This window comes from Neodiprion fabricii, chromosome 2, assembly GCF_021155785.1.
Source record: "Neodiprion fabricii isolate iyNeoFabr1 chromosome 2, iyNeoFabr1.1, whole genome shotgun sequence".
Lineage (NCBI taxonomy): Eukaryota > Metazoa > Arthropoda > Insecta > Hymenoptera > Diprionidae > Neodiprion > Neodiprion fabricii.
In genome coordinates this window covers 7,610,891-7,626,994 of record NC_060240.1, presented here as the reverse complement: position 1 = coordinate 7,626,994, position 16,104 = coordinate 7,610,891, and the positions used below count along the sequence as shown (strand labels likewise).

The 16,104-nt window shown below is 43.5% G+C and overlaps 1 protein-coding gene across 3 annotated transcripts in view; it reads left to right on the top strand.

The window, feature by feature from the left end:
* Window positions 1–15,779, top strand: part of LOC124176862 — a 35,809-nt gene extending 20,030 nt beyond the window's left edge. For 2 of the 3 annotated variants that reach the window (XM_046558659.1, XM_046558661.1), the window contains 11 exons: window positions 92–288; window positions 481–1,576; window positions 1,640–1,893; window positions 1,998–2,120; window positions 2,564–2,821; window positions 2,912–3,091; window positions 6,285–6,410; window positions 9,084–9,311; window positions 10,327–10,578; window positions 11,662–11,792; window positions 15,187–15,779. In XM_046558659.1, coding sequence (XP_046414615.1) covers window positions 92–288; window positions 481–1,576; window positions 1,640–1,893; window positions 1,998–2,120; window positions 2,564–2,821; window positions 2,912–3,091; window positions 6,285–6,410; window positions 9,084–9,311; window positions 10,327–10,578; window positions 11,662–11,792; window positions 15,187–15,297 — 2,956 coding nt within the window. In that variant the 3' untranslated portion in view covers window positions 15,298–15,779. The remainder of the gene's footprint in view (window positions 1–91; window positions 289–480; window positions 1,577–1,639; window positions 1,894–1,997; window positions 2,121–2,563; window positions 2,822–2,911; window positions 3,092–6,284; window positions 6,411–9,083; window positions 9,312–10,326; window positions 10,579–11,661; window positions 11,793–15,186) is intronic. The other variant, XM_046558660.1, reaches the window with a different exon arrangement.
* Window positions 15,780–16,104: the final 325 nt, after the last annotated feature.

The window sequence follows — 16,104 nt, the reverse complement described above, 5'->3', positions numbered from 1 at the left end:
TATTTCTCTGGCGAGTTGAGAAGTTAGCGCTGGAAGGAGAGAGAAAGAGAGAAGGAAAGAGAAAAAAAATTCATAATTTGTTGTCCATTAGCTGGGAGGCGTTTTCCAGGCACAAGGGAATGCTCGAGGAGAGAAAGGAGCTCTTACCGAGGAGTGCCAGAGGAGAATCAGAAGTGGTACAGCAGACCGTGATGCCGCAGGGCAGTAAAAAGGCCGGTGGGACATTCTCGACTTCGGCATCACCCGCGGAGGTCGGAAAATCAAACGGCGAAGACATCAACGAGACGAGTGAGTATTCGAGTAGTGGTTCATTTCCTCGACTCCCGCGGTATACGTCGAGATGTGATTTTCTTGTCGAGTTATGCTTGGGTCGTAATATACGGTATTTCGGACGACGTGTAGTAGAGCTCGAGTGGTTCAAAAGCTGAAAAGATTCACCCAGTCCCCGGCTCTGTGTCCCATATTTATGAACCGTTACAGCAACCCTTCTTCCTCCTCCACGGAAGAGGAGCCGAAACAGAGGCGGCGAACGGCGTCGTAGGCTGAAACAGTTCCTGGCAGTAATGTCCCGCGGAAACGAGAGTAATGCGATGGCCTCGAGTGTCTCAGGCGGTCCTCGTGCAGGCCGAGTTAACACTGAGCTGAACAGCGTGGTCCGGAGGCCTAAGAAAGACAGATTGAACACGGAGCATGGAAGGCCGACTCAGCGGCGAAAGTCTGGCAGGACGAACTCTGGTGGAGATAAAGAGCTCAAGGAGGCCAGGGAGCGGCGGAAGAGGTTGCGGATGGAGAGGCGCAGAAGACGGGCGAGAGAGCGAAGACGGAGGAATAAGATCCACGACGGTTTGAAGGGAGGGAAAGGCCGGAGGAACCGGAAGCAGAAAGAGCCGGCAAACGCTGAACATAACGCGACTGACGTTGGGAACGTATCTCGAGTCACTGATGTGAAACCACCGCAGGGTCGCGTCTCCGTCAACCAGCAACGTGACGAAGCGCTCATCCCTGAACCTAGCCTCGAAGAGGGGGCTTCCGGTGGTCGGATAAAGCTCCAGGATCATAGAGAGCAGCGTCCGGAGAACGTGGAGAGGGAATTCTCGAAGCAGTTTGAAAGGGAGCTTTCGAGGTCCGCTCAACCCTTGATAGGTAGTCGTCATATGCCGCAGCCCAAAGTGGTCGATGGAAAGGTTGGGAGTCTTGAAAATCTGCGATTCGCCGGTGAAAAGATTCTCGGATATTCCCGCACGGAGAACGAACTGCCCTCCGATGATGCCAACAATGAGGTTTTCCCCGCCAACTACCTCGAGCACTATCGAGATTACGTAACCAACGGTCTACTGCTCGCCAAAACTTCCGCCGAACTCCGCGGCGATTCATTCCCCCAGAATTCCAAGCTCCACCCAGAGACACCCACTTTCCCTGGGAATTCGTCGGAGTCTGAAAATTCCGTTTCGAACGGCCTAGATTCCGATGAAGTTTGGAAAACGGATGTCAGCGAGCTGAAGGGAGATCTGTCGTGCATAAACGGAACCTTCTTACCGGCACCATTGTCCAGGAACGCGTTGATCAAATACGTCAAGTAAGTATAAAGGGTCTCTACGACTCGGCAGGGATTAAGAACTTTACAGGGTTTCTGCCAAAGGTCTTCGACGCCGGGCCACGAGTACCTCGAAGCGGACTACGAGTGCACGCCGGGATACAGCATGACGACAAAGTCCCGTCGTCTGCTCTGCAATAACCGTCGGTGGATCGGCGACATGCCCAGGTGTAAGCCACGACGGAATCCGAATGACGTTTGCGCTGATTCTCCGTGCGACCAGGTCTGCAGAGAAGTCAACGGCACCCCGACGTGTGCCTGTTACAAGGGATTCCGGCAACAGGGGAGCAAGTGCATCGGTGAGTCTCGGCATTGACGCACCGCCGTATAACTTTCTGAATGATATTTTTGATTTCTTTTCCTTTTTACATTTTCACGCACGTATCAATTTTTCGCCGAGCAGACGTTAACGAGTGTGAGAAGGGAAACGGTGGGTGCGAATTCATCTGTCTAAACACCCCCGGCTCCTATCGCTGCGAGTGTCCGAAGGGCATGAGGCAGGGGGAGAACAGATATACATGCATGGGTAAGCTTAACGGAAAGAATTCGAGACAAGATCGGTTTTCTACTTTTTATAGCCATAATATAGCCGAAGGTTGCCGGAAACAGGTACAGCTGTCCGAATTTCTCATGATTCACCGATTGCTGAGCGTGCGTTGAAATGCTTTTGAAAAGGAGTTTCCATTTGTAGTTCGCAGTTTCTCGATTACACTGACACTCTTTTAAGTCACTGAGACTGAGTACATGAATGATTTTTTTTCCTTCATATCCTGACTTATGAAACCATCTATGTTTCGATGTCGCGTCCATTTGATATGTTGAAAAAACTTACCAGCAACCACCGTTGAATGATCAGGAATTGAAAAGCTCGATTAGCCTGATGCGATTTGAAGACACCACTGATCGATATACCACCATGGGCAACCAGTCAGGGCACGTTTCGATAGAGTTTCTTTTCGTGTTCACCAGACATAAACGAGTGTCTGTTGAACAACGGTCACGGACCGTGTCAGGATACTTGCCGGAATTTCGAGGGAGGATACGGGTGCTCGTGCGAAGGGCTTCCAGGTACGGTGCTGGGGCCCAACAATCATACCTGTCAGGACGCAGGACCCTGCGGCACAAGCAACGCCGGATGCTCTCATACGTGCCTGTCGACAATGGGGAGGGTCTTTTGTCTCTGTCCTGACGGCTTCATGCTCGAGGATGATTGGAAGACCTGCCAAGGTGAGAGTACGAATTGCCACCACACGACACAAATTGTAAAGGAGATAAACCGGCGCCCTATAACTATCCGAACCTCTTGCCACTTCTCAGACGTAGACGAGTGCGCGGTACCTGACCTGCAGTCCGTCGTTTGTCAGCACGGGTGTATCAACACTCCGGGATCCTACCGGTGTTCCGAGCCATCAGAAATAAACGACGAACCGCCCTCTGACGTCTCCAAGAAGTCCTGCGAACCCGGATTTGAACCCTCCGTCAACCACGGATGCGTTGGTGAGTCTTCAAATATTATGACAAGCTGAAAGTTTGTTTTAAATCAACAAAATTGACGTTTTTCCATCAATTATGATTTCGCAGGACTGAGATCGGTCAAACTAATGGTTAATATCAAAATAGTATTGATCAGCTACCACACCCAAGTCGAGAGATTTAGTGCGATATACGCGTCTTGAGCAAATATTATTATATTGCCAAGTACAGTCGGTCAGGGAAGTTTCATTAGTAGAGAAAAAAGAGAAGAAGAAAGCATCCTTTGAGGTCCGTATCTTTGTTCAAGAACTCGGAAATTCACTTTGCTTCGAATAAAAAGAAACCCTGAATGCCGTTGGACAGTGCCATCATTCAACTCGCACGTAAGTTCGCCTTCGTTAACGGCAACGTTCGACATTTCAACTGCGTATTCCATTTCCGGCAGTATTCGTAAGTTCGTTAAAAGTCCAAACAAATTACAGCTCGTCTATATATTCGTCGGACGAATGTTAATGGGTTTTTTTCTCCATGTATACACTTTCCGAGGAGAATGCGCGGGGCCTTTGACTCAGCCAGCACCGACCCCAAGATAGTTTATACCTGCAGTTTCACTCACCGTTGCGAATACTTCAACATTGATAATTATTTACATACCTCATGATTTATTGACAATTCTCCTTCCGTGTACCAAACTTGTGAAAAGGGTGTGGCACGAAGTCGAAAAGTCCATTAATCGGTGGAAAACTTGTCGTTCCCGAAGCTGTCAATTCTTTTTCGGTCCATCGCGGGGAGGAATTTTCTGATAACGCAAACATTGCCGTTCAAACATGTTCGGGGCTGCTTGAAACGGACAATAACAGTACCCGAACCCACAAGCACCGTTCAGCAGCTCGGCCAAACACGCTCGTCGACAACGCTTCGCGTATTTTCCTTCGTCAGAACGTTACACAGCCTGCAGCTGTACGCGGCTACGCTAGACTGATGGCGCATCTATAGATTTCTCGGCATTGTTGAGCTCTGTAACGAGAAACGAACGAAGCCCCATACGTGTACCGTTTACAAACACCGTAGCGTACAGTTTGGAAATTCACGAACGATTAATGACTTCGGCACTGAGACTGGCCTTTGGCACGGACTTTTCTTCACTCCAAATAGAAGTAGGTAGGTACCACATACCAGTATGGGTAACCTAGAATAAATGGTATTATTGGCAAATGTTTGGTAGATTAAAGTTATCGTTATGGGAGCGTCTACAGATTCTGAACTTTATGTTGAAAGTTTTCTACTATGGGTAACTAATTTGGAAAGTTTACGAGTTGATTTATCACAACCGGTACGTGTATCCTACGTACCCTAAAAACACCCTTCGTTGAACTGGAACAATTCGAATCCGTCCGCCGTCTCGTTCGACGGGGTACATATATCACCAGGCCCTGATTCGAGTGGATCATAAGTTACATATTGATTGGCGGTACGCTACTTGGTTTCACCCACATTGAACAAGGGAGGAGAAATTACCCAGCATCAGTGGTTCCGCGAACTTGAGACCGTGTAGTAAACTTGGTAATAGAGAAATTGCACCAAGCCGCCTAATTGACGAATATTGGAGCAAGGTTGCGGTTTGGTACGCTGAGAGCCTCTCATCGTGTTAGCCGTGGGCACCGGTCGGAGTACATACCTACCTACAGGCTGGCGATATTGTCTGTTAACGACAAGAATAGTAACCATCCCACTCGGACGAGGGGATGCTCTTTCCCGAGGGAGAACGCGCGACAAAGACGCGACCAGGAAACGTGTGATCGAATAAACGAAGCTGGCGCAGGACAATCTCAGCCGGCACCATTATCGTTTAAGTTAATTGAAGATGCGGACACCGAGTGACGGAACGGACTCGATCATCATCCGACGAAGGAGTAACGGCGGCCGGTTTCGAAGAAGTATGCGCTTCGGACGGTGTATTGGAGCACGTTTAGCGCACGCGTATGTATAGGTGGACCAGGGTGTCGAGTGGGCGAAAGGTCGGACCCCATTCACCAAACCAGCTGTCTGTGGGAAACACCGTCGGATGAACCTAAGTGGGCTAAGAGCTCGTATAGCAGGAGATATGCGGCTACCAGAGAAGCTCGCCGGCCGACTGCCGACTCAACTTGAATAAATGGGATATCGATTGACGGCTCTGCGAATAATGGTATGGGCTGGGCCCTGCACCGTTGACCCCCCGTTCCACTGACCCTCTTCACCCGACCGCTGATGAGACAAGCTAAACCAGCTGCTGCCACGCAACCAACTCTTCAGTTGTTCTAGCGATTAATGGTCATGTATGCTGCGAGCAGATTTATGGCAAGAATGGATATGAACTCGTCCATCTCGTGATTCCACGTTCGATTATGCAATAATGGCCGTCTGTGGAAGGATGCTTTCGGTTCGGACGCGGTAGCTTGGATATTTGACTGATCGGTAGACCGTCGAGATGTGTCGGGTTTTTGCAGAGCTCCGCAAGTCCCTGAACAGCGATACAATAGCTTAACGCGACACGCTCGCCGATTCGTTAAGAAGCTTCGAGCTTCGGCTTTTGCTGATTGATACGCGTTCCACGATTGCAATCCCAAATTAAGGGAATATACAGACGAATGTCTTAGGCAGTTCAGCCGGTAAATTCGTTCAGCACTAATACCTTTGATAGCACCTTCGATAGAAGCTTGATCTTTGTTGAGACGTGAGAGTTACCAATTTCAATGATTTTGAAAATCAACAAGGGATTGCCAACGGAAAAGTAAGGGTCAATAGTCAGGACTTGAGACACGATGCCTTGGTGAAAAATATTGACAGCAAAATTATTTAACTTAATCTAAATTGCTTTTATAGAGCGTCTGCGCCATAGCAGTACTTGCACATAGAGAGACCATTTTTAGCATCGAAGAAGAAAGATTGGCGACAAATCTCTCGACAGTACTCGGGTTATCTAAAATCTCACATCGCATAATTGAAATGACATTGAATGATACTCTCGATTCTTGACGAATTTATACAAAGCCATTGAACGAAGCATCGTTTTGAAATGGACGAATATTCTTGATTTACCGAGACAATTTTTCAGTGTCAAATTCAATAATCAAAATATGTCCCTCCTGTGCTAGAGGGAATATTTTTGTCCGATGCGTATGGGAAGTGAAATTTTTCGCGGTGTCGGACATAATCCTGCTAATTAATTTTCAAGATATCAACGAGTGCAGCTTTTCGAACGGGGGCTGCAGCGAGGTCTGCGAAAACACGGTGGGAAGTTATTTCTGCGCGTGTAACGGCGAGGAGAGGCTTTTGTCATCGAACGGAAAAACCTGCCTGGGTAAGTATATATTTCGAGATTTTCGCGTCGCGTGTAATTTGTTTCGACGTATGTTACGTGACGCATAGGGTGGTCCTTGTTCAGGGTGCTGCAGAATTTTTTCCGCCTCACCCCCCAAAATCAATTTCAAATAATTCGAAAACTATTGCCTGACATTTTCAGATTTTTACCTCAACTCTAAGATAGTTTGCCTTGTGATCGAAGTCTCTTATGGAAGTATTATGGTAAAAACTTCTTTTCTCAGTATATATTCTATTATAGAAGTAATAATGTTTCAAAAAAATCTGTAGCTGTGAGGTTTTAGTGGGCATTAGTGCTACTGTCTGAATAAAAAAATCACATACTCATATCAGCCAATCTAGACGAATTGCACGCCCTCAAATCTGATTTTTTTATAACATTATTACTTTTACAGTAAAACATATCCTGAGAAAAAAAGTGATCACAAAGCGGACTATGTTGGAATTGAGGTAGAAATCTGAAAAAATTAGAAAATTGGTTTTGAATTACTTGAATTTCATTTGGGGAGTGGGGCGGAAAAAATTCTTCAACACTTAACAAGGACCACCCTAGTGACGCAATAAATTCTCCAGCGTTTCGGAAATTCATGTACATACAACGTCCGCAGCCCTGTTTCCGGTTTATGGAGCAAGCCGCAGATTTACGAGGACAGAGGTTGAGCATCCGTTGAGTTAATAATGATCCGCAATTCTCATTAATAAACCTTGCGTGACAGCTCCACCCTGCCACGCGAACAATAGCCATGCATTGCAAAAATTCAGGCCCCGATCTAATCGTCGTAATTCAGGACCAAGTCGGGATTCCATTCTTGTGCCAACCGTCGCCATTAACATTCGTGACTCATAGGCACTTGTCACCTATGCATCACGAAGATCCGTCGAAGAAGTCGAACGCCTATCGCTGCCACCCGTAACCGGCGTCATACCCTCCGGATTGCGTCATGATACATCGTGACAAGCGTTCGAGCAATCATTAGTTAGACAGACGTTCGGTTAATATCATGCGACGCGGTAAAATGAATTATACCGAGGATAACGAAGTCTATAAAGTGCAATCGAGTCCCGATGTAATACCATTCCTTTAGTATATCCATGTATTTCGAACATGAGACACGGTCTGAAAGTCTTTAAAAAAAAACGAAGTACTTGCAAAAATTACCGATTTTATTTTTGAACGATCGAGTACTTAATCTCCCTTATCTTGGTACTTGGATAGTTGTTGTGTATCGAAATGTGTAAATCTTTTCGCTGTCACGAATTAAATTCGAGTGTTGTCCTGATTATTAAACCGTCGATGATGGCACAAATTACATTTGATTGCGATGTATGGTTTCAATTGTATAACGTATAGAGAATTTCATGAGAGCGAAACTTTCTATAAATCTTTTCGTTGTCACGAATTAAATTCGAGCGGTGTCACGATTGTTAAAACGTCAATGGTGGCACGAATTACATTTAATTGAGATACATCATTTCGACTGTATAATCTATATTTCAACTGTATAATGTTATGAGAATGAAACTTCATTAATTCATTGCTTGGCAATGTTACACTCAAGACCGTAATCGTTCGTCTTCCCGCGAGAGCGCTGAAAGCTCCCCCGCCATCTGGTGTGCAACCTGTTGTACCAGCACGATGATGTCATAATTATCCAGTGTTTTTCCAACGAAATAACCGGATCTTTACATATCTGGCGCGTTTGAAAGACGTGTTTTAATTTCAGCGCGGCACACGCAAAATTTCCTTGGAAATTATTTTCAACTTCAGCCGTGAGGCATGCGACAGAAAGAATAGCAAAATAAGTATATAGTCGCGATAACCTCGGGCTACACAGCGAATGATTATTCATCGCGTGTAGTAACGTATATTTGAGAATCGCCTTGATTTACGGCCCGCTGTCCCGGTACGAATGAATTTTTTTCCTCCCACCACCGCACCTCTTTTTACCCCATCGTGGTTTTTCCCTGTTTCTCGGGAACCGTACGAGCCGTTTTTGTTCGTCCACTTCGCTACGGTTTTCCTTCTCTGCTGGGGCCTGAAGAAGAATTGCTCGTGCTGCGGGGAAGCCCCGAACATCCGGCAGCGCTAGGGCGGTTCATTTTATAATTTTTTATTTCTTTTTCTCAAGGTGCCACTAGAAAACTTTGTGCCAAATACGGAAAAAAAAACTGTCGCAAAACCTGGAGGAAGTAGGCAAATATATAGAGGTCGCACTGAAAATCAACACTGAAAACGAAATAAAGACATTAAGGTGATGCGATACTGCTTTTTCGGATAGCAAAAACTGTTATCCAAATTTCTCCGAGACGATTAATCTTTCGAATAAAAGACGAGAACAGGCAACTGCGGTATTTTTAGGCGCAATTTGCTGTTGATTGGCAAGGGATTAATGGGACCACGATAAAAAAAAAAAAACCACTAAGCTAATACATGTACAAGTCCTTAAGGTGTACACATAAAAATAAATAAAAAATATGACAATGATTGGTAGCGAACTCTAAATATTTTCCTACCTCGTCCAGGTCTTGGGAAAAATTTTTATCAGTATTTGACACAAATTTTTCGCATAGCACCTTTAAAAAAGAAAAAAAAAAATAACGGTTAAACAATGAACGACCCTGGGCAGCACCGTGCAATCCGGCCTGTTTTCAGACACGAACGACGTCTCCTGTCCGATTCTCAACCCCTCCGGCCGGGGCTACGTCATGTGCTCGCGTCTAGCAGCCCCCCAAGCATGGCGCGGCAGGAAAAGGATGATTAACCGGCCCGGTACGAAGTGCTTCCTTAAGTGTCCTTACGGCTATCAGCTCAGAGGGGAGTACGAGCTGACCTGCGGGGCTGACGGCAACTGGCTTGGATCCAGGCACGGGGAGTGCGTCAGTGAGTGAATTCGAGGAATCTTTTACACAGATCCGCGTTTTCGGGGGTGCGTTTCGAGACTTGACGCGAAGCGAAATATCAATTTATAAAGCGTGCTGCGGTGGTTGAAAAAACCCGACCGAACCGCAGCATCGAATCACTTGCTGTGTTAGTGCCGAGAAATATTTCAGTGAAAATAGAATACCGTAATCCGTTGTAATTGCACGGGTGCCAATTTTAAAGCTGGTTCGCGTGTCACGAATCAGTTATTTTTTCGCTTATTTCGTCACGAGATTTAATCGCACGCTGAGGATTCATCAAATTCATATATTTGTAATCTACGAAGATTTGACTAATAAATGAGGAAAAAAACACTCTGATAACACAGGTCCGCAACGAAAGCATCCTTTAAAGAAAAAACTGAGAAGGATAATTTTCTGTTAATTGCATTACGATACATTTTTCGTCTCGTTGGTATCGGTGGATATTTAATTTTTCAATACATCACTGATAGTGATTTGGATTAAAAACAGTCATATTGAAATTACTATTGACAGTAAAAAAATATTTGTTACAGTGTAAATTTGTGAAAGACAGTTTTCCCGTCAATACAAACGACACAACGTGGAGCGAAATAGAACAAATTTACTGTAATTTTACCCATTTCGAAGCGATTCGAAATGAAAAATCGATATTTGCGCTGTTACTTGCATTTTAAATCATTCTTTTTCTAGAATTTTCCATAAAAAAAATCGTATATCTGGCGATTACATAACTTCCATCAATCCTCACAGTCTGATTATCACGTAACGAAATTACCAAAAAGATATTGAATATCGACTCACCTGTGACCTCCTTGTGTATTTTTCGCCCATATAGGAGATAAATCGCGCGTCTTTCTTTTTCGAAAATTTTCTAAAGCTGTTAAGAAACCAAGCGATACGTTAATATCGCCTACAATAAAGTCGACCAGAGTCAGGTTCCGGAACGCGTCCCAAGCTGCGATCAAATCCCGGACCATTTCCTCTTCCTTCAGGATACAGCAAGCCTCGGTTGGACTGTCCGCCAAACTTTATCGCGGAAGTTCCGCCTGGGCAGTCGGAAGCCTTCGTCACCTTTGCTCAACCCTCGACGGATCTCGACTGGTTCCGATACGTCAGATCCGAGCCGGCCTGGGGCACCAGACTGGAGGCTAATCTCACGCCGGGGAAGCACGCGGTCACGTTCACGGCGAAGCATCCGGTTTCGAAGAAGCAGACAACCTGCACGCTCGGCATAACCGTGAAACGTGAGTGACTGTTTCCGCAAATTTGAATTTACACTTTTACGACCATCGTTGCTGGCTAGATTTTTTTTGCTCTCTTTTTTTATCCACGTCGCGAATCGATGTACCCTCAAATTCTACATCCATGATTTGGCAGATTTTGATATATGCAGGAACTATAGGGGCCATCCAAGTGTTGGCTAACGCTGAAACAGGGGTAAGCCATTCGGAGAAACGTTATCAAATGTTACCCTGTTACAGTAGGCATTCCGGGCAAGCGTTAGCTAAGATAGGGAATTCGAAGTGCGTGCTCGAAGTCAACACGCCACCTGCTCGAGAATAATGAAAAATTTTTTTCTTTCAAACGAAGTGTTAATAATGCACGAATTGCTAAATAATAATATCTTAGCAAATGTAATGCTTATTGCATGCATTTAAGAAGAAATACTATACATAATGTATTCAATACTCAATGAATAATGAATTCACGTTTTACTGAACATGTTAGTGTGTATTAATAATTAATAATATTTAACATATAATAAATTAGGAATAAATTGATCAGGATCTAACTATGAATGGGATTCCTGCCATTCACGGGCAATAAGACCGATTTGTCGATAAACTTTTGAAAAAGCGTTAGCTAATATTAAAAACTTTAGCCGGCAAAACAAGCAAACGTTACCAACCGTTATCATCAGGGGTGGGATGCAAACATTTGCAAAAAAAGCGTTAGCTAATACTCGAATGGCCTCATAGGAAAATCGTAAACCAAGCTGTATAGTCTACTTGCAAATCTGCATGTATACCTCGATATCCGCGCTTCCATGCCCTGCTTGCAATTTCCGGGCCTGAGATAACACGTTCGAAAGTTATCGAGTCAGAACGATCCGCGTACAGAGTAGGAGGAAATCTTCCACTAGAAATATTTCTCCCAAGATGAAATCACCCAGGGTCGGAATAAACTCCCTTGGTATATAATATACAGTGAGGTGTAAGAAATCCGATCATCGCTGAGATGAGCATCAGAGATTCATCAATGGAATCGGTTACATATTTTTTTTTCTTTTTCTACGAGTAACGTGTTTTCTTTTTTCCTTTTTCAAGCCGGTGAAGCTCCACGGATAAAAAATTGCCCGGAAAACATCGTCGTCCATAGTAGGAACAGCACGATAGTCACGTGGACCGAACCCGTTTTCACGGATAACGTCAATATCAGCAACGTCGTCAGCAACGAGGTGAGTTAAATTATTCGGCGATTTTCATCTGTGAACAGAGCGTGACGCTTTACTCGCAAAAGGACGAACGATCTTTTTCGATTCTATCCGATCCGGTTGCGTGTAACTTCGTGTTCGGCGTATACGTACCGCGTGTTATCGGGTAATAGGACAAGGTTCGTTTCGAAGGAAGCTGTATGAATGGGGAAAGAGCCTCTTTAAAATATCGTCCCCTTTCATTCGACAACAAAAGACTCCGTTATTCCACGCCGGTGAAAAGGCTCGGTAAAAAGGGAATGTGTATAATATACGCCGGCAGAAGTCGACCTTTTTTACTTATATACCGACTTCACGAGCAGCTCGCGAAGTTGAACATTCCAAATTTATTTTACGGTCTATCAGACGTACAGTACTGGGTGAAAATTTGTTTATTCCCGACTCGACCGTAATGTTCACTTTTTTGAACATATTATTCCCTCTTTACTTTTCTTTACTTTTCTTCCCTGTTCTTAATTTTTTAATTGCTCCCGTTTTCTCTACTTCTTTTCCATTTTGAACTACTCTGCGTTATTATACACTATCAATAATATTATACTTTTTAGACTGATAGAGCTCATCTACGCATAAAAGAAAAATACTTTTAAGTTAATGATGTGGCCAGCATTGATTCGGGAATAAATAAGTCCTGTCTGTAACACAGGAATAAAAGTCGATTATTCCCGCGGGCGATTACTGCCCTGGCGAAGGAATAATATTCGACTTTGTTCCCTTGTTACATAATGTAATAAGATCGCGAAATCACGAGGTTTCGGTCTCTCCTGTAAACCGGAGCAAATTGAAATATAAACAGTTCCTGTTTTTTGCCATTTCAGTTTAAATATATTTTAGTAAATGCACAGATTTGTTAATCATAGCTTCTGACAATTCTGTACGCCTTATTTTTTATTGCTGACATTCGATTCGTTTACAAACGAAATGAGCTGCGATACCGATGAATGAAATTGAAAAACGATACGATAATGTAATTGCATTAAAACTTTTTGTAATCGAGATGATTTAGTAAATATTTATTGGTTTTAATTCTTCCCGCGATATCGAGAAGATGTTGTTTGACTCTAATTGAATTTTATTTCATAAATTAATACCTTTCGCCAAGTCTTTGTTCAAACAAATTACCGTGTAATGTAACGCTAGAGAAAAGATCTCGGAGTGAAAGACAGTCGTAAATCGGCGATACGAACAAAACGGGACAACTCGCGAGCGTAACCTGATGAGCAATTAGGATTCAAGTAAAGTGGAGATAAAAAAAATTAGTCTCGAAAGCCCGGAGCGTGGCAACCGTTTCACGACACGCCGCTGTCCAAGACCCCGTCATGAAATTAGTTGTGCATAATTTTCCGCAATGAAATGCAAATTTCTGAACCCTCGCCACCACCGGCTAAAGGGAGACCCGCGGCGAAGAAGTTCGCAGGGAAACGTAAATGGCCGGGAAAAAAGACGACGACAACCGCCGTGGCAGCAGCGGCTCTCTACCTGCACGCTGGAAATTCGCGAGACAAGAAGATTAGGAGAGAGAATCGGGGTGGAGAACGAGGGAAATAAGTGAACGCTGAAGGATTTTAGTTTTCATCTTGAGAGCGGAGGTTGGAAAGCGAATTAACGATACGGATACCGGCTCGTTGTCAGAGGTTTACATCCAGAGGCAGAAATTCGAGTACTTTTTCCTTTTTTCTTTTCAAAGAGACGTTCGTAGCTTGTTTGAATATAATAATCTGGTTGATGAACATTATACTCAAAGTACGATCATCTCGTTATATAAATTTAATAAAAAGTACGGATTCTCAGCTAACCCTCTAACCTCTTTAATTTTAGATGTAGTAAAAAGTTAAACAATTATGCGAGCTATCCGATTATCGAGGACTGAACTTTCGCCACGTCAATTACAGTTTCTAATCTTCTCAAAATTATAGGGCAAGTATTTACAGGTAAGAAACCGATCTTGAGAGTCTTTTGAGTATAAAATAAAGCTAACCGTACAATAATTATACTAAAAATGAGAGATTTTATTTTTGTACATCAACCTAGATGTTGATGATGAAAAAAATCAGAGCGCGGGCAAGTTTGTCGAAACTTCGGCTAACCCAATTCGACGCAGCGATTCACGCATAACCGGCATTGCTTATACCTCTAACTGTGTAGAGAGACCCTCGAAATGACCGTTGTTTGCACGCAGCCGTTCAAATCCGAGCGTTATATACACGTGTATACGTTATATAGCAAGAGAGGGTTGGAAGAGCAGAACGGCAAGAAAACCGCTGACCGGAGAAAAAATACAAGATATCCGAGAGAATGTATAAATATGTTAGGATTTACACGCGAAATGGACCACGAAATGTGTAGTCAAGGGTAAAAATTTTCTTGCTATCTAAATCAAGTCTTTTGAAAACGAATCAGCGGATCCATAATGGAAAAATCCGTTCCAAGAATCGCGAACAATATCATTCACGCTAATGATATTGAACACGAATTAACTCTTTGAGTCATAGGGGTAAGTATTCTTACGACCTGTTTTATATACATTTTTTGTATGTTTAGAGTACTTTTCGACATATTTCCTTGCCCTTTTTGCTATTTCTGATAGTATACTAATAGGATTGCGATACTCGAGAGTAATTATTGCGATATAATGTGAATTATCATTGCTGGAGACAAGTTGTTGAAAACAATCGTGAAAATTAATGGAATAATTCATTTCCGAGAAAGTTTCCCCTCTACACGTTCACACGCTTTACATAAATTATAAGTTTTTGGGCTCGCTTATTGCGAATCTGAAACCGGATTTACAAAATTCAAGGTTGCGGATCCAATACGGTGGATATAAATTTCAAAATCGATCGAATCCGGAAAAAAAACGTCGCTGATTAGAACTCTGAAATCGGAATTTGAAAATCAGTATGGTGAATCCAATCAGAGGCCCCGAAAACCACAGAATACTATCTTTTCATAAAAATTGACCCTGCACAATAATGTTTGACTCAAGGGTTAAACATCATCTTTACCATGTAATAGAATTTAATCGGAGCAACAGTGTTCGCAATTAGAAAGTTAAAAATGATTAAACTCTCGTGTTTGTAATCGGGCTTCAAACTTTTTGGGTTTGTTTTATTCGCCACAGAAATCTCCAGAGATCATGCGGCAGAGTTTTTTGAAATCGTTTCCGTTAGAATCAATAACGTTCCAAAATCCGACTCCGAACCCCGCCCACAAGTAGGTATACGATGAACAAGAACTGGGTTTTTGTCACTCGGATCCCGGCTATTCCGCAGCCCCAATACCGACTCCAATTATCGCCGTAGGCTACAGGAGTATACGGCTAGTGTGTTCCTTGATTAAATTTTCCCGTTGTTCGTTCCAGAATCCGGGAGCCTCGTTTCCCGTCGGCGATCACAAAATCCACTACGAGGCGAGCGACGAGGCCGGTTGGACGGCGACCTGCGATTTTCTGGTAACGATTCGCGACGACTGAATTCTGTACCTACGCAAACGAAACCGCAATTGTACAGCTTACTTTTGAGCGGAAGTTGCGATCTATCAAAAAGAAACGACGGAGCCGCGGCAAGGAGCGTCGACTCCTCTGATCCTGGACCGTATAAGTCGATATATGAATAGGCGACGTTACACCCCGAAACAATTATTATAATATACCTGCCAGTTGCGAATGAGAGTCGAAGATTGAGTTTGGACAAAGCGTAGAAAAAAGATTTACTGTTTTTTTTTCTTTTAATTTTCTTTTTTTATATAATTTCGGTATACCTTACATCCCCGAAAATTACGATTCAAATTATTGAACACGGTGATTCGGGTGATTTGAGTTAATCCGTCGGCCACGAGAACTGCTCATACTTCCTTCGAGTACCTCGCATTATACGTACGTCGTCGCTCCGTTATAGTTATAGCTGAAACCCGGACGATAAAACATATCAAAGTTAAAATCTGTGTCACGACTATAGACAAGTGAGACGTAGGTATAATAATATTCTGAAGACAATGGGAGTTTGAATAAAGTACGTAGGTATGTAGATAGATAGACGGATAGAGAGAGAGAGAGAGAGAGAGAGAGAGAGAGAGAGAGAGAGAGAGAGAAGAAAACGATACCGCGAGATCTGCTGGAGACGCGTTACGTAATCGGGTAAATTATTATTGTCTAGAGCTATATTATGATATATACGTGCTCCAGGAACTGTTCTAGTTTTATATAAGTCTAAATATAACCATATTGAAGAATTTATTATATGCATGATGCAATATCGTATCATTAACCAACATTGTGTAT